Source organism: Pleurodeles waltl, chromosome 3_1 (assembly GCF_031143425.1).
Source record: "Pleurodeles waltl isolate 20211129_DDA chromosome 3_1, aPleWal1.hap1.20221129, whole genome shotgun sequence".
NCBI lineage: Eukaryota > Metazoa > Chordata > Amphibia > Caudata > Salamandridae > Pleurodeles > Pleurodeles waltl.
In genome coordinates this window covers 961,509,697-961,536,100 of record NC_090440.1, presented here as the reverse complement: position 1 = coordinate 961,536,100, position 26,404 = coordinate 961,509,697, and the positions used below count along the sequence as shown (strand labels likewise).

General features: G+C 44.5%; 1 protein-coding gene across 1 annotated transcript in view; it reads left to right on the top strand.

The window, feature by feature from the left end:
• Positions 1-18,956, top strand: part of C3_1H1orf232 (chromosome 3_1 C1orf232 homolog) — a 31,313-nt gene extending 12,357 nt beyond the window's left edge. Inside the window, exons 2-4 of the mRNA XM_069221315.1 lie at positions 2,233-2,316; positions 7,143-7,240; positions 18,077-18,956. Coding sequence (XP_069077416.1) covers positions 2,233-2,316; positions 7,143-7,240; positions 18,077-18,365 — 471 coding nt within the window. The 3' untranslated portion in view covers positions 18,366-18,956. The remainder of the gene's footprint in view (positions 1-2,232; positions 2,317-7,142; positions 7,241-18,076) is intronic.
• The last annotated feature ends 7,448 nt before the right edge of the window (positions 18,957-26,404 follow it).

The window sequence follows — 26,404 nt, the reverse complement described above, 5'->3', positions numbered from 1 at the left end:
TCCAGCAGATGACTCTTGGCATTATAGGTGTGAATTCATGCCTCTGGGGCATCACTTGGAGAGATTTATGTGGTTTTCTTGCTCATTGTTGCCTTGCCTTACATAGTGGTTGACAATTTGAACAATCTGTTTCCGAAGGTGTGTTTCAAATAGCTGGAGGCACAGCGGTGAAAGGGCCGAAGGCTAAAGGTTTACAACATTGGAGCCATCTGAGACCCCATAGGCAAAAACCTATGGTTACACCACTACTGAATGAAGCAGGGGAACCTCAGGTTCAGTGGAGTGGGGCATCAACCACTTTTTCGGGGAAAATCCAGTTTCTGCCAAACCACAAATGATCTGCTATCTCACTGATGTCACAATGCAACAGTACGTATATACTGTCTCTAATATTTGTATGATGTCAGCAACACTCATCTAGTGTTATCAACACTTAAAAGAGATCACCAGGCAGCTTCATCAACGTAGAATATAACACCAACACAATTTCACTATCACACTTTGTCACCAACAGACTGAGAATTTCAGCAGCACATGGTTAATATGGCAGACACCCAGAAGATGTTGATGATGGTGATGGGATGTACACGTGGATCTTGTTCATACCAGTCCATGATGTCATACAGATGGTGTTGCTCCAATGTTTGCGCAATGTCACAAATCCATGCACTGTGTCAAAAAGAGATATCGAATGTCACCGATGTAAGAGTACACCACAAGCACAGGCAATGCCACCAACAGGCGGATATTGTTACCACCAAATAAACAGTGTCCCTAACACAAAAAAATATATATGAATAAAATATGAAAGAAAGCTAAAGTTGGATGGGGCAAAACAATCTTTAATACAATGTAAGTGAGCATCAGTTGTATGAATAGAAGATTCTAAACCTGGTTAGAATATTGACTCATTGTAATATTGATGGCTCAATTTAAGACAATTAAGAGGCTAATTGCCAATAAAGGCTGGGAAAGATCTTCTCCAACATTCCAATATTTGACTTTGTTTCTTCTGTTTTAATTTATAACATTCTACCCCCAGTGTGTGAAATTTTTTAATAGCCTTATACCTTTTCTGCTTTGGGGTATTGTGTGGTTAAAGGCCTTACCCCCATTGTAGGCCTTCACCTATGGCTTGGGTCTATAACTCAGGTTCAGAGCCTTTAACAACTGGTATTATCCTCAGCCACTGGCTTAATTATTCACTGCTAGTTTTTACAACACTGTTAAATGAAAGTTGTTTCCCTCTTTTGGTGTGTCATAAAGGAGTTCAAGGCTACTCTAAAGGGCTCTCAGATTGTCCGTCAGTGCAGTTCTACCTTTCTGCTCCATAAAGGGAAGATAGAACAGCTTTGGGTGGGAAGAGGGAGGCATGGCACCGAAAATAGTAGGTGTGGGTGGCAAGAGGTAAGGGATTTGTTTTTCTACTTTTGAGGGAGGAAGAGAGACCATGTCATGTGTGGCCCCCCATTACTCCTCTGCCACAGCATAGCAGTCGAAGACAGGAATGGATGATACTGCTGGCATACATAACAAAATATTATAGCCAGGCAAAAAGTAAATAACAGATGTTTTGCACCTCAGGTTTCTGACATCATCTACAACTCATTCTCCATTTCTGAGGGCTAGTTGATTTCACTCAGAACCCCTCACTGACAAAATCCCCATTATACATTGCTATCCAGAAATAATTCTATATGTTGACATGGAGAAGCAGCTGAAGGTGCACTGGAACTAGAAGATGTAATATGTTGAATGAAACCAGTGTTTTCTTTAGCCCACTGGATTGAGCGATCGGCATCTCATTAATATCTCTGGATGTTTTGGATAAGTTGAAAAGGCAAAAATAAGCTGAACATGCAATGGCCCTTCTGTCATGCCTTCTAGTCATCTTAGCTGGCTTTGAACTGGTCTTTGCCTTTAAGCAATTCTGCCTCTTGTAGCCACCAGACTCTGGTTCCAAAGATAAGCAGGTGCCATGCCACCCATTTGTTGGATGTTTGCTTTTGATTGTGAAGGTGATTCAGGTAATTTGATGTGCATAAGACATTATGGTCTGTGCCCGCTGAGACGTTTCAATGCCTTCATGAGTTTAAGATACGCACAGCGCTGTTTGGTTGGGCCTGCGGCCGTAATCCTGTGGGACTTGATTGTATGATAGGTATTTCTGGCTGTGACACCTTCTGGTCCCTGGACTTTAAAGTTGTGACATGCCTGGTATTCTTGTTTCAGAGAGATCAGCCAGAATTGATTGAATCAGGCTCCCCGCCTCCTATGGATGAAGGGATGCAGTCAGTGTCACAACTAGCACAGAAGGTAAGAATCATCCATTGCCGTCGCGCTAGTAATCCACACATTGCCCCGGTCTGTAAGTGTTAGATTGACCTTTTCTTCCAAATAAATGTTACACCAATTACCCCCTCTCCATGTTGGTGCTTCACAAGTTGCTGCTCTTCCCTCAGATATTACGTCCATTCCTAACTGTAGGTGGTACCCACACTGCCCTTCTCTGGCAGGGGGTACCTAGATTGACCCACCTTTCTACAGGTGTAACAGAGTGCTCACCCTTTCTCTAGTTGTTACCCAGATTACACCCACCTTCTTGTAGGTCTTAAATTCCCTATGAAAGTTACACACTTTGCAGATGTTACTCAGATTGTTCACTCACCATTGGTTCTACTCCAATTACTGTCCTTTCGCCTATAGGTTTTACATCATCCCTCCTCTCTATAATTGTTACATTGCCTTCTCCTTTCTGTCGGTGTTCCACACATTGCCCCTCACCCTGTGTTAGTTAGATTGCTCCTCCTTTTTGTAAATGTTACTCACATTTCCCTCTCCTCTGCTGGTGTTGCTCACAATGTAGCAGTCACATTGATTTTTCTCTGTATGAATGAATTAATTACTTACCCATAATCCTTATTACTCCTAATACCCTGTTCCTCGTCCCAGTACTTACACATATGAGATGTTCCACCTTTGCTCAGACCCACGTGCCTTAGCCATAACCAATCAAAAGATTTTTGCACAAAGCCACCCGCCTCCTTCCCTCTCCAATCACCCTTTACCAGATCTGTTGATAAAAAGGCATGGAGCTCAGAAGACATTCACTACATCCCCAAGCCCAAGAAACAAAGGGAACAGGTTGTGATCCGGGAAGGAAGATGAAAGTTGAGATGTAAGTATTGGTACGAGATACAGGGTTTTTGGAGTCATGAGGATTACCGGTAAGTAATTAATTCATTACCTCCTCAAACTGATTTCTCGTCCCAATACTTACTCATATGAGGATATACCAAAGCAAGCTCAGAACATCCTGATCCCCACAAAACAAATGCCATAAACTCTGGATACTGCAGAAAAATATTTATTGCAAACCAGAAGGCATCATACAGGAGACAAAGGTGATCAACGATTAACAGTAGCCAAAACTTGAGACCCAAAGGACAAGGATTCTCTAACATCCAACCTGTAATGGGAGACAAAGGTAGAGCGAGTAGCCCAAATAGCAGCCTGACAAATGTCCAACAAAGAAACCCCTGAGCCTCCACCCAGGAAGCAGCCATGTAGCATGTAGAACGACCCTGCACACCACCCGGGAAACAGACATTCTGAGAGGCATAAGCCAAGGAAATCAAAGAGCAAATCCAGTGACTCAAATTGGGCGTAGAAGCTTTCAGGCCATGACAAAATACACCAAAGTTCACAAAGAGGGCCCCACATTGACAAAAACCCCTGGTGCGAGAGAGCTACATGGACACAGCCTGCAACACACCCAAACTGTGTAAGACAACCTCCTCAGGAGTAGCAGGACCTGGAAATAAAGAAGGCAGCGCTGTCTCCTGGTGACAGTGAAAGGAGGAGACAACTTTGGGAAGGAAGTTCAGACCCAAAAAAATAACCAAACAGTCAGTAAAAAACCTGTAAATAGGGAGGCCGGATTTACAAAGACCCCAACTCACCTAATCTCCGGGGTAAAGTGATGGCCACCAGAAAAAAAGGTTTCAAGGAAAGAAACTTCAAACCCACAGTGTCCAAGGACTCAAGTGGAGGAGACTGAAGGGCCCTAAGAAGCAGAGGAAAGACCCAAGGAGGTACGACAGGATGAACCTGAGGCTTCAGTAAATAAAAACTCTTAAGGAGATAGGGACCCAAAGGAATGAGCTCAGGCAAACCAAAACGTGAGCGAATAGCCAGAATGGCTGCCCATGAGATTCTCAATGTAAAAGCAGCCAAACCCTTCTGAACCCATCCTGAAGGAATTGAAGGGCCGAAGAGGCACGACAAGATGCGGGATCTGAAGACTTACCACTAGACCACTGAACAAATGAAGACCAATGATGAGTGTTAGCCTTTCTGGTGCAACATTTCTGAGAGTTCTTAATGGCAACTACCACAAGAGCAGAAAGACCATGCAACATCAACCCCCCCCCTCTCAAAAGCCAACCCGTCAGACACATCCGGCGGCAAGTGGATGGGGGAGGAATGGGCATCCAAAGAAGACAAGGGTGGAATGGGAGAATCCACTGTGGCGCAGCCAATATCAGACACAAAAGAGGAAACCAACCTATCCAAGGCCAAAAGGGTGCCACCAGAATAACAGAAACTGACTGTCTCTGTAGCCTGGCCAATATCAGGGGAAGAAGATGGATTGGAGGAAAGGCATACAGAAGCAGCTGTGGCTAAGGGTGGGACAGAGCATTGATCCCTCAACAACCCTGTTCCAGGGACCTGAAAAAAAATCGGGGAAGGAGGGAATTGGCTGCAGATGCAAACAGGTTGACCTGAGGAGTGCCGGACCGGTGGCAAATCTGGGCGAAAATCTCTGGGGCCAGACAGAATTCTAGGGAAGAATGAAAAACTTGTCTGAGTCTGTCTGCCCCAACATTGTCTCTCCCCTGAATATAAGTAGCTGTTAGGGAGAGAAGGAGAGACTTTGCCCAACTCCCCACCTGAAATGCAAGAGAGGCCAGTGCTGGAGAACCCGGCCCGGACTGCCTGTTGATATTGGACTTGGCTACAGTGTTGTCTGTCTGCACCACCTGGCCCGTCAGCAAGGGAGAAAAATGTAGCAGAGCCAGCAAGACCGCCTTCAATTCCCTCCTATTAAAGGAGAGCCTGCCCTCCTGAGGAGACTACCATCCCTGAACAGAAAGGAGCCCAGAGTAGCCCCCCAACCTAGCATGCTTGCATCCATGGTAACTACCTTGGGAGGGGTCAGTGCCAGAGTAAAGCCCTTGGCCAAATAAGGGGATCGAGCCACCACTGCAGCAAGTGCCAGATGCTTCTGGAGACAGGCACCAGAAAGTCCAGCGAATGTAGACAAAGCACCCAATGCGTCAGCAGATGACGAATCAGAGGGCCCAAGTGCAGCTGAGCCCACAGGACGGCAAAGATGCAGGATGCCTGAAAGACAATGAAAAAATGTAAACCAAAATGCCAACCAGGAGACAAAACCAGGGAACAGCAAAGGCAACCCACCATGTGACCCTGAAGACGTAGCCAGTCTCGAGCAGGCACCAGATCTCTTCTGCCCACATCCAGGAGGAGATCGGGTAACCTCTGCGCGCAGTCCAGAGGAAGGCTGAGCAAACCCTTTGTTGTCTGGAAATGGGCCTGATGAATTGCAGATTCTGTGTAGGAGTCAGGTGCGACTTCTCTCAGTTGATAAGCTGGCCAAAGGCATCCAGAGTCTTGCACATCAGCACAATCTGAGAGTGGAGGATAGATAGCACTGGATGATGGAGAAGCTCATCACCCTGGGACCATGAAGATATGCCACCAGAGGGGCCCTCACCTAGGTGAACACTCTGGGAGAGGTAGCCAGACCAAAGGGTAGGACCCGAAACTGCCAGTGGGCACCACCCACACAAAAGCGAAGGAACCGCTGATGGGACAGAGTAATGGGAATGTGGAGGTAAGAATCCCTCAAGTCCAAGGAGAATGAGGGTAATGATGCACTATAGAGTGTCCATCTTGAAGTGAGGTTTCCTCAAAAACAGCGACGTGCAACCCGACCGCTGGATACACACAATTTGTGGGAAGATTAAAAAAGCAGCCGCCGAACTACCACGTGCGCTAACAGAAAGAAGAGCACAGTGGAAAAAAGAATGCAAAGGCAAATTCAGCCACATCCCCGGAGTCCCAGACGAGGAGGACACGCGACACTCAGGGCACAAAAGAGGTAAGCCCAAACATCCCAAGGCCATGCAACGAAAATGCCCCACCCCAGGAAGGCCCAGCCAACCCAAGAATAGCCAGGGAGAGAACCGCAACCCTAGGCACAGTGGCCAGCACAGCACCCAAGCAGGGAAGCAAAAGAGAAAGTAAAACAGTCAACTCTAAGAGACCCGGCCGCCCAGGGCTTATCTGTGACTGGAACAGCATTAGGAGCAGAAGTAAAGAACAAGATGTCTTCTGGGCTCCATGCCCTCTTACAACCAGATCTGGTAAAGGGTGATTAGCGATGAGGGAATACTTTGCACAAAAATCTTTTGGTTGGTTATGGCTAGGGCACGTTGGTCTGAGCAGACGTGGAACACCTCATATGTGTAAGTATTGGGATGAGAAATAGGGTTGAGGAGGTAATGTTACTCACATTGTCCTTTCCTCTGTAGAGGTTTTCATTATTCTTACTCAAACCCTTGCACTTTCAGAGACAAGTGCTTGACGAGGGTTTAGAAGCATGCTTATATTTTTCTTGGTAGATATTTTTTAAATGACCTTTTTTTGTGCCATCTACATTTCTTGGTCGTATTTTAGTACCTTGTAGTTTCCCGTTCTGTTCAGACATAACCGTTCCCTTTCTGTAGTATACATGTTATTTGCATTCTCGTTTTCGCTCCACAAGTATGTCTCCCATTGCCCTTTAATTGCCACTCTGCCTGCTCCTTCCTGTGGGCGTTAATTCCCCGCCTTCTCTATAAGTGTTACTCATATTATCCTTTCCTCCACATTGTCATTGCACACATTGTTCCTTTTTGTCCATGGGCTATACTCATGCCCTTTATTCACATCGACCTTTTCCATTTGTGTGACTGACTGTTTTTGCTTTCTGTAGTCGTGATGCAGATTAGCTGCATTGCGTTTTCACACGCCTGCCTTTGCTCTGTCTCTAAAAATCACCTTTCTCCTGTCCACAGGTGCAGGGCGCTGGAGCCAAGGGATGGAGGACTATGGCCTCCCTATTCAACAAGGAGGACGAACACAAGCTGCTGACTCCGGACCCCGTTCCTGACCAGTGAGCACCCGCTAATATCCGCCTTACTCTGTCCGATCATGGCGGGGATGGCATAGGCTGTCTGCTGTTGTCCTGCACACGTCGCATTTCCAGCACCCTGTCCCTCTCCTACCACCTTCCTCTAGTTCCCAGTAGATGCATCAAGCAATAGAAGAGACCTACAAACTGGGATCAAGGGAAGGTCAAGAGACCAGACTGTAGAGTCCTAACCACTGGGACACCTGGAGGCTGGAGAGTAGGCTGCGGAACTGGCAATTGAGGGAGTGCAGAAAGCGCTTGAGTGACCTACAAGTAGGAGTGGGTAGACCTAGAGCAGACACAAGGAGGCCCAGCCTACAAGCTGGGATGTGGTGGTGGGTTGTAGGTTTAGAGATCTGCACCCTTGGAAGATGAGAGGAATATGCATGGTCGATGCGAGGCCTACAAATTGGGAATAGGCAGACTTAAAAGGGGGTTGTGAGGGTTTAGTGGAAACGATGAACGTCTATAAACAGATCAGAGCAGAACGGCATCTTTTCAGGTTCTGTTAGATTGAAAGAACTCAGCAGAAAGAAGTGATTGCAATTTCGGCTGTCCTCAAGGCCTACTTATCCACATGGAAAGTAGTCAGGCCACTGAGGAGAGAAAAACAGAAGAAAAAGGGAATGGGTGGGTATGTAGGAACTTCAGGGTAACGAACAGAGCTGTAATTAAATAATGTATGAAAGTATGTTAACAGAATGCTTCCAACCACAGTTGTAGTTTGTATCAGTAAGCACTTCTAAGAAGCAGTAGATAAACCTACATTCTCCCTAAGTAGCACTGACAGCATGGAGGGGTTCCCTTGGATATTAGGTCTTACTTCTGGATTGTCCTACGGTAATTCTGACACTGCAACTGCCAGCCCTACTTTCAGGGTTCATGGAGGTGTTTGTAAACATGGCTCTAAAACCTCTTGTTTGTTCTGATACTAAAATACTGATTCGGAGAAACTTAGTAACAAAGATGAAAGAACATGTGGTTAGATGTGAATTAAATGGGAGTCAGACTACCTGCACGGTATGCAACACTTCCATGCATCAAAGTGCAGAATTCAAGGTTCCTAATTATGCTACCTTTGACCCAAAATTGTACAGTTTCCACTCGCCCATAAAATGCCATGTTGGCACAGTCGCCATCTTAGTTTGGAGCTCTGCTTTGAGCATCGCACTGCTGAAGAGTACAATGACCCAAGACTTCCAGGGAACCCAAAACTACCATAAACTGCCATGTATGGCCCACCATCAGCTAAACCAACCCTGTGGAACCATACTCTTTCTGTCACTGGCTAACCATTCTGGTCCACAAATTATCAGGGTCGGGTATTATTATAATAAAAACACCTGGAAGGGGTAACGGGAAATGGAGCTGGCCCAAAAACTGGCATTGCAGCTTTCATGCAGTGACCACACTAGTTTTGGAACACCTTTAGGAAAAGCTTTGCTGATCCTCCAAAATAGGATAACAAAATCCAAAGAGATCTGGAGGGCTCAACAACCAGGATAAAGCAGGTGGTCATGGAGGAGACTGGAAGAGGCCTACAAACTATGATTGATGGGGATTAAAAGTGGTTGTGAAGACGTTTAGAAACAGCCACTGAAGACATTTAGAGAGGACTGTGAGTCTGGGAACTCAGTGGATTAGCTCAGCACCAAGGAAAATAAAAAGCATTGTGACAAAGTTGGAGACAGGATACTACTGCCAGTTCATTGGTGACACTCCAGTGTAGGAACAGTGAAGGTGCTGTCTGCTGGAACTTCGAACCCCAACCTACCGACCTCCCCAGCCATTTCAACCCCTCAGACGAAGAACAAGACCACATGCCCACCTCCTGGGACCAGCTCACCACTCAACACATCACAGATATTGTGAGCTTCATCCACTCAAGAGCATCCATGGACCCATACCCCTACCACATTTTCACCCTGGGGAGGAAGACAACCAGCAGCCAAGCTCACCTCCATCCTCAACACATCAATCACTTCGGTCATCTTTGCTGAGGAATGGAAGCATGCAGAAGTCAAGCCCCTACTCAAAAAACCATCCGCAGACCCCTGCGAACTCAAGAACTACCCCCCCCCCCATCTTTCTGCTACCCTTCTCCACTTAGGTCCTTGAAAAAGCCATCAACCGCCAACTCACAGAGCACCTTGAGAACCACAATACTAGACACCTCCCAGTCAGGATTTTGCCCAAGCCACCCCACTGAACCTGCCTTGCTGGCTGCCATTGGTGACATCAGAGCACTCCTGAATCAAGGAAAACAGCTGCACTGATCTGTGTGATCCTTCAGTGGCATTAGACACAGTATCTCACAACATCCTGATCAAAAGACTACACCACATCGGAATCAGGGAAGACACCCTCAAGTGAATTGCCTCACAGGGAGAACCCAGAGAATAAACTTCCTGCCTTTTACCTTGGAACCAAAGAACATCCTCTGTGGTATCCCTCAAGGCTCACATCTCAGCCCCACCTTGGTCAACACCCACATGACCCCATTGGCCAACATCAGTAGATCTGATGAACTTAACATAATTTCCTATGCTGACAGCAACCAACTAATCCTCTCACTATCTGAAGACCCCAACACAATGCTAACAAACTTCCACAAGTGCAGGATGAACATCACTGACTGGATGAGAACTAATTGCTTATAATGCAACACACACAAGATGGAAATACTAATCTTCGGAAACACCTCCCCATGGAACAATGCTTGGTGGCCCCCCGAAGTAGGAACTCCACCAACACCAACCAGCGACTCCTGCAATCTTGGCATCATCCTGGATTTTAGACTCACCATGAGAAAACAGATCAACGCAGTATCCTCATCCTGCTTCCTCACGCTCTGCATGCTCCACAAGATTAAGTGGCTCCCCGTCAACTCCAGATGCACAGTCAGTCAAGCCCTGATCCCTAGCCGACCGGACTACAGCAACACACTCTATGAATGTATCACTGCACATCTCCTCCAGAGACTACAAGCTATACAGAACTCGGCAGCCAGAATCATCCTCCACCTCCCCAAGCGGACCCACATTACCCCCGCCTCAGAAAGCTCCACTGGCTCCCTGTGCAGAAGAGATGCCACTTCAAGATTTTGATCCACGCCTACAAAGCCCTCCACAAACAAGGACCTGAGTACATCAACCACCGACTGAATTTTCACCTTCCATCCAGATACCTGCATTCTGCCTCCCGCTCCCTAGTCCACACCCCCTGTTTAGATCGCAGCAACAGCGGAGGACGATCCTTCTCCTACCTTGCTGCAAAATCTTGGAACAACCTCCCACTCCACCTACGGACCTCACCCTCCCTGTTGGAATTCAGAAGATGACTTGGCTGTTCGAGTGAGCCCCAACAATAACAGATATTAGTGACTGGCAACCCTCATGGGTGATTAGCCAAGCTTTACAAATCCAGCTGGAATGTAATGGAATGCTGTAGAGGACTATATGCGCCTCCTCAAATATGTGGATCTTGAACAGAGTTACTGATGTTGGACAAGTGTGTATGAGCTATCAAGTTCCCTCTTAACCTTTCACTCTTTGTGCCAGTGTTGTGCTTCTTTATGAACCATGTGTGGCTAGACCTAGTGACAGTGGTCCCGAATAAGTGCATCTTCACAGTTTGGGACTGAATCATACCTGCAGTTTAGAGCAGGGCCTGTGTCAGGTTTTGTGACTTCTTTGGGTAGCTTTGTTGAAGGGTTTCCTGTTTCAGAGTTTTTGTTTACTGGGTCCCTGGAGATTTTTTTTTCAAGCATTTGCTTGAAGTCCTGCAGTACAACCTGATGGTCTAAACAGATACAAGATAATCACTCTTTCCTTCATTGGCATTGCTTACTTTGAGCTCTTAGTTGCAGGTTAGGCCCACTGGAACTTATTTGTCAAACAAAGTTGAATCCAGAGCAAGCTAGAGAATAATACAAAAGAAGGAAGAAGACAGAAAAGCAGTGGTAACAGAAAAAAGCAGGGGTGAAGAAGAGCCTGCAAGAGTGAGATAAGGAGGCAGGGTGTGTCTGGTGGTGGATTACAGAGGCAGTCTTATGAGCAAAACTTTGGTCCCCTGCACATATTGGTATGGTATGGTATGGCATGTAGTATGGATATTTGTAGAATGCATTATTACCCAGGAAGGTATGCTGGTGCTGAGCAGGTGTGCGTCTAGCCACACATAGGGCCTAGTGGGATTCCCCGAAAAGCCAGGTCTTCAAATTCTTGCACAATTCAAGGAGTGAAGAGGGGGGTCTTATTTGTAGCGGCAGGTCGTTCCATGCTTTAAGAGAGATGTAGGAGAAGGCTCAACTGCCAGAATTGGCTTTCCTTATGCGTGGGATTTGTGCAAGTGGGAGTCCTGACAGAGGAGGTGTCTGGAAGTTTTGTGAAAGAAGATGAGGATTGTTGCGGTATGCTGGGTCACTGTTATATGGTGCCTTGAAAGTGTGGGTGGGGAGGTTGAGTTATGCTGATCTGTGAAGGGGAAGCCAGTGAAGCTCCTTCAGGTGTGGTGTGATGTGAGTGCGGGGCAGAAGCGCAACAGTGATTCTGGCCGAGTTCTGAATGGTTTTCTGGTGAGTCTTTGTTGATCTGGCATAGATGGTTTTGTAGTCCATCTTGCTTATGACCAGGGTATGTATGATGCTTTTCCAGGTGCTGATTGGGGGGCCATTTGAAAATCTTATTCAGCATCTTGAGTGTATAAGAGCATGAGACACTGACATGACTTGGGCGGTCCTGTTGAGTTTGCTGTTGATGACGATCCTGAAGTTCTTTGCCTGGGTGGTAGGGTTGAGTGTTGGTTCTAGCTGTTGGCCACCACATGGAGTCCCATGGTGATCCACAGTTTCCAAAGATTACAATTTCTGTTCTGTCAGTTTTCAACTTTAGACAGTTGGTCTTCATCCAGTGGGCAATTTCAGACATGCGGGCATTTAACTTGATCCTGGTACTGTGTGCCTTGTCTGTGAGGGAGAGAATGAGTTGCATGTTATCAGCGTAAGAGAGGACATTGTTGTTGTGAGAGTGGATGATGCTGCCTAGAGGGATCTTGTTTGTGTTGCAGAGCATTGGGTTGAGGGAGGATCCTTGCAGAACTCTGCAGACAAGGTCACAGGTGTCCAAGGTGTACAGTGGCAGGCTGACGGTCTAGATCCTTCTAGTCGGAAAGGAGCAGATCCTTTGGAGTGCATGTCCCTGAATTCTTCTGGCACGGAGACGTTGGATGGGGTGGGAGATTATGGCAAACGCTGCAGAGATGTCCAGGAGGATGAGGACTGCCATGTTGCCTCCATGTCATCCATGAAACCACAGTTTCCGTTCTGTGGTTGTGTCTAAAACCAGACTGAGTGCTGTTGAGGAGTTGGTGGTCGGTGAGGTGTTCTGTTAGGTGTCTGGTGATGACTTTTTGCAAATTAAGCATGGCCTGTTGGGAAATGTTATTGAAGGATGAGTAGTCATAGAGCTGAAAAATACGTCTCTGTGTAGTGCATTCTTTCTCATTTCTATTCTGGTTCTTTAGCAGGGTATAGGCATAAACCACAATCTCTCAGTGGTTCTGTCACAAGTAATTAAGATCCTATAACAGCAGTTTGAGTCAGTGGTGCAAGGGTTCGTATCCTACTTTACCCTTGCCACATCTTGCAAAGATCCACATAGCTGTAGGCTTCCCCTTGCTGGGGACTCTCTCAGTATGCTGAGAATGAAATACAGCTGTTAACCATGTAGTGAATTCCTTGTAAAAAGATAGGATGGCCATGAGTTGGCAAACTTGTTTGCAAGAGGACAGAGGTTATTGCCCTGCTGTTATGAAATCCCTTAGTCTTTCTTCTATTTCAGGAAAAGCCTGTATCCTTAAAGGCACCACACAGTGGCAGTGGGGTGATTGTATGGAAAATTCAGTGTGAGAAATTCAGCAGCACCAGTAACGTAGCTGTGAATGTCCTACACTTAAATGCCCTAGAACCTACTCCCTTGCCTGCAATGAAGCCTTTATTTGAAGTGGCCAGAGTTGTGCTCTGTAAGCATTCAGTATCCTTTATCAGTACGCTGGCCTACATCTGCAAGTGTCAGATTTCCGAGCTATCAAAACTTTGCATTCATTTACCATCCAGCAATGGCAAGTCAGCAGTTTTTGGTTATAGATGGCAGGGGACAGGTCCCACACTACTATCAGAATCGTAAGTCATGGCAACGCCGGCATCAGCCAACTACTGCGCCGTGCTTCATCTGGAATGTGACCCTCAAATGAAGAGGTTTACCTGGAGCTTTACCAGTTCCCAAATCAAGGACAGACAGTCTTACATACCATTTGTTTATCAACTAACTTGGTGTCCAAGACCCAGCTGCCTCCATGAAGCTGTGGTGTTGTCCTTATGGCTGCAGTTCACTCAGCACTGCCCCTATGCTGTGCACGTGGCATCACATGTACTATGTAAAGCCTGTCTTTATTTGGCTATAATGACGGGCAATATTATAGATAGTTATCCAGAACACCACCCTGGGATTTGCAGGGGCCTGAAGTTTCTAAGCGACAGCTGCCTGCTGCTTTTTCCGATCCCTGTGCAATAGTGGCACTTTCAGATTCCCTCTTCCTAGGTACAGGGCCACAATCTCACTTGGGAGATCCAGGATACAGTCTGCGCCTGGGTCTTCAACACTGAGCTCTTCTTTCCTACATGGCCATCATCACTTATGGCATAACGTTTATCACAATGCAATGAAATGTCTGATTATCTAGTGGCCAAACTATGTGGTGAGTGACATAGCTAACTTTATGAAATCTCTGCTGCTTTTAATAGGATCCCAAATAAACAGCCCGCAACCAATGAGCATGCGCTGTGAACAAGAGCAAGGCTTCTCTTTCACCTCTTTCACTGTCATGCCTACTGTAGTCATCCCTGTTCTTATGACTGATCAGGTAGCATAAGCTGTTTGCACAACATCAGACAAGCATCCCTCGGACCTTGAGAGCCTATGGCTCAGTGGCTGATCCTCTGGTCCTCCTGATGTCCTTTCCAGCCATCCTTGATCAGGTCAGCGGGCCCTTAAACCCTTCTTCCAAACAGAAACTTACAGGAGGAGAACCATATGCCCCTCAAATGCAATCATGAAACACATGAAGGAGGCTGAAACAGTTTACACTGTCTCTCTCAGCCAGGATGAAGTTTTTGATGTACCTTATAGCGTATTAATACACTGTTCTGTATATCCATTGGTCAGTGGGTGGAAACAGACCTGGATGAGAGGAAGTCACCAATGTACATTTAAATGGGCAATAATCTGCAGACTCAGACTGCTGGCCACTGCCAGACAGTACTTGATCATGAAGTGCTCTGAGTATGCAGCACTTAACATTCTTAGCCAATTGCAAGCAGAGTGGTAGCACAAAACTATCGCCTTACAGTTTCAGAGTCCGATAGATCAAGTCCCACCTTGTGAACAGATGCTTCAGCAGTGGGTCATGACACCAGGAAAGCCGTGGTGTGACGTGCCTTTAGGTTGATACATACTGCAGTCATGATTTCTTAAAGCCCTTAAAACTGCTTGACAGTTAAGAAGACTGAGAATTTACTTTTGCATAGAACAGTCGTGCATTTCTTAAAAAATAACAAAAAACGATATTATTGTTTACTGAACACAAACAAATACACTCCTACGATATAACGAGACATTGTGAACTCTAAAATCAAGTACAAATGTAATCATGTTTGAAAGATTCAAGCCTGTGCTCAGTCACTCTTACGTTTTCCTTCAAATCGCTCAGTTTACAACCATAAAAGGGCGCTGCTTTCACAATCCAATTACTGTGAGGCAGATGTCTATTCCTCGAAGTCACCCAGCACAACGCTATTTTTAACCAATCTTGCAGATCTCCCATTAATCCTTGGTCCTAACTTGGGCCATACGTTTTATTTCTCTGCAAGTCAGAAGAAGGGCCGAGGCTTTTCACTTGGTCTATTGCAAGTAGAAGAGGCAATTTAGTATTTTATAGCTAGCTTCCCCGGCAGAGATCCAGAATGCATTCCTGTAAATCCTAAATGATTTCTTCTCTCATTTGGGCCTTTTCGAAATTTCTGTTATGTCTGCGTAATATTCGCCATTTTATGTATTTCACAATAAGCATATGTGCAGTTGCGGCTCGCAGCGCGCGGAAGGGGCGGGGTGGCACGCTGGGGGACGGTGTCCAATGGGAATAAAAATGAAATACAAAATAAAATACTGACTGCCGCCGCACTGCTCCATCCGATTCTCCTCAGCAGGCACAGGCTCCCAGTCTGCCCTGCAGCCAATTCTGACACTCCTCAGAGCAGCGTTAGGATTGGCTGGGAGCGCCCAGCCAGGGTACTCCCAGGCAGACTGTGAGCCTGGGCATGCTCTCTCCAGCCCGGAAACTGTGTTGCTGGGCTGGAGAGAGCCTACTGCACATGTGTTTGGCCAACCTGAGATGGTCTGCCAGACATACATGAGTCCACCGTAATGGAGGAGCAGCTCCTTCATATGCGACATTCCTGAAATTATACAATTATGCTGCAAGAGCATGGGAAGAATGGAGCAATCAGGACACAAGTGGCTGTTGCTCACGACCCCTGTATTTTTTTTAGATAATTATTTTTGCACAAAAGGCCTCCATGCATCCAAAAAAGGCTTTCAGGACCGATTTCTACAAGGTCATGCAAAACCACTTTGCGTGGCTTTTCATGGCTTTCTAGATATGGAGTAGTGTAAAGCAGAGCAAGTCACTGCGTTGCCTTAGTCTGCATCAAGAAGCGGTCCATGGGCGTTGCGATGGGTGTTACATGCAACACCCATGGATTTTGACTCATTCCCAGATTTACAAGGATTTGTAAACCAGGAAATGTGTCACAAACCTACGCCTCTGCAGGGGTGGCGTAACAAGGAGAACAAACTTTATTTCTCCTCTTTTTTTTCCTGTATGTTCTGCATTCTGCAGCACACATAGAAGGAGAAAAACACCTCCATTGATTGTTGTTGTGCAGGAAGGTGTGCTTTGGCGCAAGGCAGCCAATTGTGCACCAGCGTAATGAAAAGGACAGGAATGCACCGTATACCATAAATACAGCTCATTCCTGCCCTTTCCTTTTGATGCAAGGCAGCACAGAAAAGTGACTTGCTGCACTGCCCTGCATCAAAAATTAGTAAATAAGCGCATATGCTTTTTTCAAGCCCAGACACCTGTCTGTACAGAGAGACAACATGGACACAAATTATGCACATAAAAGATGGGCCTTATTTACAGAGCCTTATAAGCCATACACTGATGTTTATGGCAGAAAGTGGTTCCATCTATGCCATATGTCAGTACACAAAATCATACCTGTCAGGCATGAATGCTTTTACTATTGCACACTTCTCTGACTATACTGCGTAGAATTACACAGTTCAGTAGTAAACCCCATGCAAGGGGTTCCGAGTGGGCGAATTCAGTCACGACTTCCTTTGTAAGATTCTGAACCTCCACAAAATGGTGCGTTTGTTGCCTTTTACAAATCTATGCAACCCTTTCCCACGCTAGAAACAGTCAGACTTAAATAACTCTTTACCAGTATCTTTTTACCAGAGTTAGAAAAAGAATGGATCACCCATATGAATTATTTCTTTTAAACAAGAGACGATTAGACAAATAAAGCTATCTTTAAGCCAGACCAAAAAATGTGCATGTGTACATTTGGGCTGCACTTTCATAGTGTGTCACAGTACGCTATTTATAATTTCACATTGAGGAAATAGTAGCAATTCAACAAAATCACATGACTTAGAGTCTGTAAATCTGAGACTGGTGCAGCTTTCAGATGTACTACTGCTGCGTTTTGTGAATTAGGGAAAAAACATAAATCTGTCTCCATGTAGAATAGTTACAAATGAGTTTCTGGAGGAGCTGTGACGTTTCTGGACTGGCTGCAAAATATGCTTGGTTCTGTTTTGTGATGGTATGTCCTGTCTTTCCTTTTCAGCTTGTGTTCTGGGTGCTTCTCTGCATCAGCCCCCAAAGGGTTGGCTCAGAGCAATATTTGGTCTCCATGTCTCGGCCTCACCATTTACATAGTACCGTGGTAAAATGTTTCCAAGCATATGAGAGCCCTGTCTCTGTGTTTATATTTATATTTTCATTGTAAGATTTTTTGGGAAAGTCAGCCCTTTTGCTTCATAAGAAGATGATTTTGTAACTTGGTATTTTGTTTCGGGAAAGCATCTTTTTTATGGAAGCTCTCATTCGAGAAGGAAAAGGAGCAATGTCCCAATTTAAACTAGTTGTCCCTCCTGCATCAAGCAACAAATGTACGCTTTATAGTGAACACTAAAAACAACTCCTTGGCTTTATTGCATTAGCATATCCTCAGCCGCATTCTCCATTTAAACAAACAGGTGAATTAAAGCATGCAAAATTCCAATAAATATTACAAATATCGTTTTGATTGCATGCTCTTTTGAGAGACCTTTGGGATGAAGGGGCTGCGTTTCCCCGGATCTTCTTGGCAGAAACATGTTACATTTAAGTACTTCATCCTTTTGAATGTTGATGTCTCTGTCTCACAGTTCTGCCTTGTGGTGTATTCTGTTACTTTGTGTGTGCTTGCATGATGCTACACTACCAGTAAACAGAGCAACAGAAAATGATGACTCTTCTTTGGACTACTTCATGGCCTTTGCCTCGTACCTTTTAAATCTCCATTATCTCTTTCTGTTCCTGCCCTCACCTTACTTTTTCCTCTTTCACCACAAGCCTGTGAAGCCAGTGTTACTGTCTCAGTAGCATCTCAGTCTTTGATAATCCAAATGTTTTGCCTTATTTCAGCCCCCTCGCACCCAAACCCGAAGAACCTCCCAAAGAGAAGAAGCTTGGATTGTGGGACGTCTTTGCAACCAAGTGGCAGCAAACATCCATCAACAGGGATGACACTCAGTCAGAGTACAGCGAGCATGTGGCTGAGAACAGCAGCATCTCAGAAGAGCCTGTCAACGAAGACCCCTACTCAAGCAATGGAAATGAAACCCCTGAGCCCGCAGAGATGCCCTTTAAGTGGGGGTTCCTGACCAGCAAACTAGCAGAGCTGAAGAGCAAAAACGCTCCAAAAAGCAACTAGGAGAGATGCAGATTTGTGTTTCCCCTTCTTGGATCTCCTCTCTGAGTGAGAGATCCTTTGTTGGGCATAGATCTCCTGTCCTTAGGTAGAAGATGACTGGTCAGTGAGTTTTGATCTTTTCTGTGACCATCCCTTTTTGAAGGTAGTTGGATGAAAGACACCTAAAACTAGGTGCACTGTTGTTGTAGTCCTTGAGTGTTCATCCTAACAGTGTGTGTGGCCCATTATTCTTGAGAGTGAAGGCCCCATGGCCCCTCTATTCCTCGGTGGGAGAGCCACCACCTTCCCAGAGGATTAGACGGCGCTGTATAAGGGATCCGACCCCCAAGTTTCTGATCATAAAACCCAGTTTTTCTTCTTTTGAGAGTCATCCCCGTACATAGAGGTGACTGCGGTCCTCAGTGTGTTTTGCCCCTTTATCTCAAAGTTGAAATTTTGAACTGAAATGACAAGATACTTACATATGGGATGATGTGTGTTACATTAGCATTTCAGACTGCACAATTCCAAGGAATGAGGTTTCGATAGAGATGTAGTGCTGGCCACAGCGAATAATTCTGTACGCTGTACATTGTAAATAAAGAGGTGATTACTGTGTTCTCCGACTTTAAATCTATTCACGCACATTCAATACCCAAACAAAGATCCACAGCCTGAGACATTTACTTGCATTACGACTGTTTAAAGCACTTACCATTTTGCCTCACATCACTGCTGCGAGTCTCGGTGCTTGTCTGTTGTTTGTACTTTCAGACACTCTTTCCCTTGACTGCTGCAAAGCATCTCGTTGGAATATCTTGATTCCTGTCAGTATCAGTGGTGGTTCTGTGTGCCATGGTCAGGCTGTCCCTCAAAGGCACATGCTGCCCAGTCTACCAAGATTTTCCATTATGGTCTCAGATTTGTTCCTGCCTCCTTACACTAAAGAGTCAGCTTGAGTGTCAATTTTCTTTGTTTTTTTACCTTGCTCTCTTACTCTTTCCTAAGTCGATGGGTGCTTCTTGCCTTTTGTGTTGGATGGTGATTGTTTACTTTATGTGTTGTATTTGGCAATCAGTTGTACTATCATCATAGCTGGTTGTCTTTCCTTGAATGATAGTTGTCTGTCTTTCGCCCTCACTGGTGCTACAGTCTGTCACTTAACTGTCGTGCCTGACTGTGCCCGGCTCCCCATAGTAGGTAGTCTCTAGCTTATCTCATGGCTGGCTAGCTCTGGTCATAAGCTATTTGTTGCTATCTCATATCTTCTGTCTTTAGCTGGTGGTTACTGGATTTTTATGTCAAATTACGTCAAATATGTCTGTGCTTTGCCATATGTCTTGGTTAGCTCCATGTTACCCTTTGTCTCATGTTTGGCGGTCTCTTGAACTTCATGGTGTTACAATATCTTTTTTTTCTGAGCGGCATATTGCTTTCTTGTTCAACATGTAATAGGGGCCTTGTAACTTGCTCGTTGTGCTAGTCTGTCTTTTGCCCAGTTTGGTGACTACCATGCTGTGACTCTGTGTTGCTGCACAAGCTCTTTTACCTTCTTTGTCACAGTAGTCTCTCACTGGTTTTGTCATAGCTGGCTACCTCGAGCCATCTGAGACAAAGAAGGCTGTTTTTTCATCTTTGTCAAATCTGGATCTCTCTTGCCATTCATTGACTGACTGCCTAATGCCCTTTCTTGTGGGTAACTCAATGATACGCGTTGTGTCATGGCTTTCTGGTGGTTGTCTTGTGTTGTGGTTGACCGTGCATCTGAGATTTTGGGTAAAGCTGTGAAAAAACCTAGGTTTCCAGATTCTCCAATCAGAAACTCGGGACACACACTGGTTATGTACTGTTACTTGCCTACAGTGTCATGGCTCGCTGTCTCTTTGCTCAGTCCTTACTGGCCATGTCTTGCTGTATGGCCAGTGCCTAATTTGTGCCTGTGGTTTTAGATAATGAGCATTTTTGGCGACCAGAACTTATTTTTCATCATCAGACTATGACCCAGCACAACAGAGAGAACGGTAAGAAAGGTAGAAAGAAGGAGTAATAGAAACAAATGAAAATAGTGACAAAGTGAGAAAGTAGGGATGAAAAAGAATCTGCATGTGGGAGATAAAGAGACAGGGATGCTGTGGGGTGGCAGAAAGAGACATGAGGTGCAATAAAGCTAGGAAACCTTAGTTTTAGTCAGACTGGGTATTCGGTAACATCAGCACCCGGAAGAACTAGCGGACTCCTAAAAAAAACGCCTATAAGCCAAGCCTTACTCAGATGCAATTTAGATGGCAATGGAGACACGGGAAAAGAGGAGCCGTGCGACTTAGAAAGCTCTTTGATGGATTGGATTTATATGTTGACAAATCTGTTTCTCTTTAATAATCAAATGGCACAAAGGTGCAAATGGATGTTTAAGACCTATCAGAGACATAGCCATTGACATCATTTTGGGGTCGCCAGGGATTGCAGCGGCGACCCCTAACTTGCCCCTTGCTACCCCTGTCACTGCTTTTGCATCCCCTGACCTCAGAGATGGCAAAGTCAGTGACAAGAACACAGGGGTGGCTCTGCATAGATTTGTTTCCACCCATTTTTCTTTATACTGATAGTGAAAAATATTCTATCATTCACTAATAGTGTAATTAAAAAGAGTCATTTTTTTGCACGGGAACACCTACCTTGCATCTCATTAAGGCAAGGTAGGTTTCCACTTCCAAAAAATGACTTTAACTCCATAAATTTGGTGCTAGACGGGTCTAGCACCAAAGTATAAACATGGAGTTAGTTTTGCACTGAATTAGAGTAAAAAAAATGACGCTAATTCAGTGCAAACAGAGTATAAATATGCCCCTTAGCGTAAAAAAATGATGCTAATCTGGTCAGAATCATTTATTTTGACTCAAAACTGCCTAACATCATTTTTTTTAAGCTAGCCTACCCTTTGCACCGGCTTGCACCATTCCATAAATATGGTGCCCAGCTGGTGCTAAAAAATGGTGCAAGCCGGTGCAAAACGTTTTGGGGCAAAACTGCCTTAGTGCAGTTTTGCACCAAAAAGTATAAATAAGGCCCAAATTTTGTAAGTTTGCGCCGATTTTGCGCCAAAAAGCAGCGTAAGTTTGCGCCGATTTTGCGTCAAAAAGCAGCGCAAATGCGGCGCTAAAAAAGTATAAATATGGGCCTGTGTGTTTCCCTCACTTAATACCCCTACCAAGCTTCATTCCTCGCCCTTTTCACTGCCCCTTAAGCCCCTCTCATACGCCCTGCATTACGCATTTTAATATTATATTCCAGCGTGATTGTTGTGAAAATCTGAAACTCAGACCTCCCTCCAATCTCATTGGCCAAGATAAGCCTCTGCAGAAAAGTAGTGATACTTCAGTCAGTGGGTAATGATTACGATTAAAAGTGGCACTTCACACAGAGCGTATTGTGTAGTGTTGAGACTTCTGCCTCAAGATAATGAATTACATTACTTCTCATCAATTTACTTTCGGCTGGGGGTAGGGTGACGATTAACAGTCACAATTCTTTGCTAGTAGTATAATTGTCCAGACCTAAGACAAGGTATAGTCCTGACCTAAAGAACAAAGGGGGTTATTCTAACTTTGGAGGAGGTGTTAATCCGTCCCAAAAGTGACGGAAAAGTGACGGATTTACCACCAGCCGTATTACGAGTCCATTATATCCTATGGAACTCGTAATACGGTTGGTGGTATATCCGTCACTTTACCGTCACTTTTGGGACGGATTAACACTCCTCCAAAGTTAGAATAACCCCCAATGTGTCCTCCTACAAGTCTTCTCACTCCACATCTTGTTAATATTGGACTACTGACAGACTTTAGACTTTTTTGAAACCTTGTTGCTTAGATCTCCAGTTTGTATGTTTTCTCTACCACATTTCTGTAGTGGGCCCTTTAGTGTGGTGTTCTTAAAATAAATATTGTTGTTTCTGCTGAAAATGACCTTGTCATTGTAGTTTGATCCTGTAAAATAGTTTCTTTTAATTCCTTACCCTGCATATTGAGACTTAAAGGAAACAGTTTATTTCACTCAGATAGACAGGAAAGTGAGGTATGGTTGCCTGCCTTCCTGGGAATTTTGGGTTGTTTTGAAACATATAGTGCACTTTTTCCCTCCAGATGTATGTTATTGATTTTCAACCGAAGAGCTATGATAAAGGCTGTGCCATATTACACGCACCTTTTCATTACAACAGCCCTCCCAGCCCTATACCCAGGAGTAATTTAGGCATCAATAATACGCTGTTGCACACTGTTCATACAGCATTACAGGTACTAGGGCGTGGATCTGAGAACCAGCGCATCACAACAAAACAAACAGAAGTTCTAAATAGCCTCCAAACTCAGCGATCATATCAACCTAGGGCGTTTCAAAATTGCCGTCATTTAAGTTCTAGAGGACCAGTCCCCACACTTTTTCAAATGTATTACTATGCCCACTTAAGCTTGCTGTAAGGAGTTCCATTGTTATAGTCCATAATTTGATCAACCATTCATTCAGAGATAGACTGGCCTCTGTTTTCCACTTGAGCAACCAATTCATTGTCTTGTAATGTCATATTGCTTATTATATTCCAATCTGATCTTGTCATATATGATAATTTAAGAAGTTTCACACCCAACATCGCCACTGCTGGATCGTTAGAAATGGGATACCCCAGAATTCCTTTAATTCGTCTTAGAATGGCCTTCCAGAAAGTTTGTATAACCGGGCATGACCACCAGATATACATTAAATTGCCTTTCTTCCCACATGCACAACGACACCTCCCATCATTTCTTTAAACTTTTCCCTGACCTTTTGCGGGACAATATGGCAAGGCAACTTTTTTTGCTCATTGTTTAAACGTTCTGGACGTTAGGGCAAACCTTAGGTATAGCTTCAAACATTTCTTCTATTCATACACAAATTTGTCAGCCCCAGGATTGTTGCCACCTCATATGCAGCCATTTGTGAGCATGAGCTAAGGAGATGAGCATTTTGTATGTTCATGATCACCTCCTTGGTCTTAACATGTTTAGTGAACAGGGATTCAAAAGCTGTCGTATCTCTGCATGCTGCAGGTCGGTGTTCGTCCAGTGTCTCAATTGGTAAAAATGCGTTCTCTCTGTTTCTCCCAGGTGATATTCCTTATTGCAAGCCTTGAACATCTGATGAAAAATATCCCTCAGCATCCTACAACCCCTTTTTCTCCTAGCCCCTAGAGTGGTCTTCTTTACTCCAGGAGAGAAACCAGAGTTTGAAAAGAGAGAGGAAGGTGAATGGGGAGGGCGAGGGGGGAACTCATAATAGTCTCTAGTCTATCCACTCTGTTCCATGCCTCAGGGGTAGATGTCAGAGTGATGGAGAGATATCCTACTTGAGGACGTGTTGTTATTGACAAGCCATGCGACATCCCATGGGGCTCTGCCTAGGATCGCTGCTTCCATACGTATCCAGTGCGTCTGAGATCCGAATAGGGGACGTTCAAAAAGACTCTGGAGTTGGGCTGATTAACCACTTATACCCAGTTCAGGTATTGTGAGGTCCACAGATTCCTTAGCTGCTTTCATAATATTCCTAACCTTTCCAGGCCTCCTGCCTGCCCAAATAAACGCATCAGTTGCATTGTGTAGCTGCCATAGGTCTTTAGGAAGGAATGCTATGGGAAGCTTTTGAAATAAATACAGTAATCTGGGCAGAATATTCATTTTAATGGTGGTGTTCTATACAAACAGAAAACGACAAAGGACTTTAACACTGAAGATTAGTTCCCTTAGTGGCAAACAGTCTGGGATAGTTGCTTGTATAGCATCAAGATCAGTTGTTACATGGTAAACAGTCTAGGGTAATTATTTTTTGTAGCGTCAACCACGATGGAGTAATATAAATGCCTAGGTGGTTAGACCTGTTTTTGGCCTATTGGGGGCACGAAATACTATAAACCTGCTCCCTGCTTGTTCGATTGAGGCATTCACTCAGCAACTCTTACTTCCCTTGAATGATTTTGAAGCCGGAAATCGCACTATCTTTCTCTACTGAGGACATTGCAGCACTGATAGATTGCTCAGGATTTATTAACGTAAGTAAATCATTGTTCACAAATAAGTGTATTTTTTGCTGGTCCTCTCCAAAAGGCATTCCCCTCTATTTCTTGTGTGTATTTAAGTTTAGCAGCCAAATGGTGCAATAGTTATTGCAAAATTAAGGGAGGAGAAAGACTGCACCGCTGTTTCTTACCCACCTATGGCCTAACCAGGGATGACTTCATACCATCAGTAAGCAGTTTGGCCATGTGGAACTGGTAGTTAGGCAACAGATGTGTTTATGTTCTAGCCTAAGCCTATTTTTTCTAGGATTTATTTCTTTTCCATAATTTTACTAAAATTATGGGCCAGATTTATCAAAGTTTTGTGCCGCCCTTGCACCACACAAGGTAACGCAAGGGGGACGCAAAACCTAGATAACATTTTCCAAGACACACAAGGCTACCTTGTGTGACCCTGAGTGGCTTGGCAAATCTGGAGTAACACAAGTTGCTGTCTTGCATTACTCTACATTCTGCAGCACACTTATAAAGAGAAATATGTTTCTAAGGATTGTTTTGTGCAGGAATTTGTCCCTTCCTGGTCAAAAAATCCTGCCTGTAATGCAGGGACCCTTGCTCCATGGCTCAAGGGTGCCTGTGTTGGTACTAGGTTGCTGATTGTGCGCCATTCCACGCAGAGGAAAGGAATGTGCCATATCTTGATCAATATGGCACATTCCTGCCCTCTCCCTTTCACGCAACACAGAAAGATGTCTTGCTGGGTTGTGCTGCTTGAAAGAATGATAAATCTGCCACCAAATGTTGAATTTACTTATTTGTAGAAGCTTTTAACCAGCTATTTTCATCCATTGATCTATTATAGTGTCATTCACATTTTTTCTGTCCACTACACAGCATGGGGAAATGGGTCATCCCATTTCAGCCATTGGCAAACTTCACTGTGAATGACAGCATTATTCCCTTTCACTGAGAGCACATCCACAAAACTAAGTAGTTCCCTTCAGTATCAGGGACTACTATGGTAGAGTGTGCTTTTTGAGATCCCAATTTACTTGTATTTATTTTTTGGACATGGGCCTGGTAGCTTCCCCAACACAATAATGTTTTGCAAAAACCATGACAAAACAAAAACGACTGGCAGCCAATGTAGTGCATTGGCTTTGCAAATGTTTGCTTTCAATGCCAAGAGGTCATGCCAAATCCAGCTTCCTACTTTCTTGCTTGTCTTTTAAGTCTCTTTCTACATTTTTACTTTTTTCAACTTTTAAACTATTAGGAACAGTGCATTGAACATATGTCACTTGTTCTAACTCTGTGTTTTGTTGGCAGCAGACTCCTGAGTGCCAGTTGTATTTTGCCTGTGCTTACCATGTGCAGCCTCTGTCTGTTATATTCAGCAGTATCTTTCACTGGCTACGAATAAGGACACACAAGCCTGACATCATTTCTGTGCTTGGGACGATTTATGGAATGCTGATGAGTACAAAGCCGGCTTATGTCACTCATGCAATCTGGAAGTTTGACGGATGTCAAGCCAATGCATTTCCAGTTCTGGCCGTTATTGTTTTTTTACAAAACAACATTGCTTTCTTTTTACCTAAGCCCAATATGGTTGTTGGTATGCCAGAAATCAGATTATCAGAATGTATTATTGTAAGAAATTTGGGTATTGGTTAAGGGGCCTAGGTACACGCCTCAGTTAAAAACCACAATCTTTATCAGGGTGAATCCTCAAAGTCACTAAATTAACCTGAGTTCCACCCCTGGTAGCTTTTGCACATAGCAGACAGGCTTAACGTAGAGGCAATGAAGTATTTATACAGTACTAAACAGTAATAAAGTTGAACAGCAAAAGCAATAAAATACAAAAATGAATTAGAAAAAGATAGTCAACTTTAATAAACAAAATTACATCAGAATGACAAATATCCAATAAAGGGGACCAGAGATGTTAATTATTAAAGTTTTAGGGAGAATTAGTGCCAAGAACCACAAAGTGCCAATGATC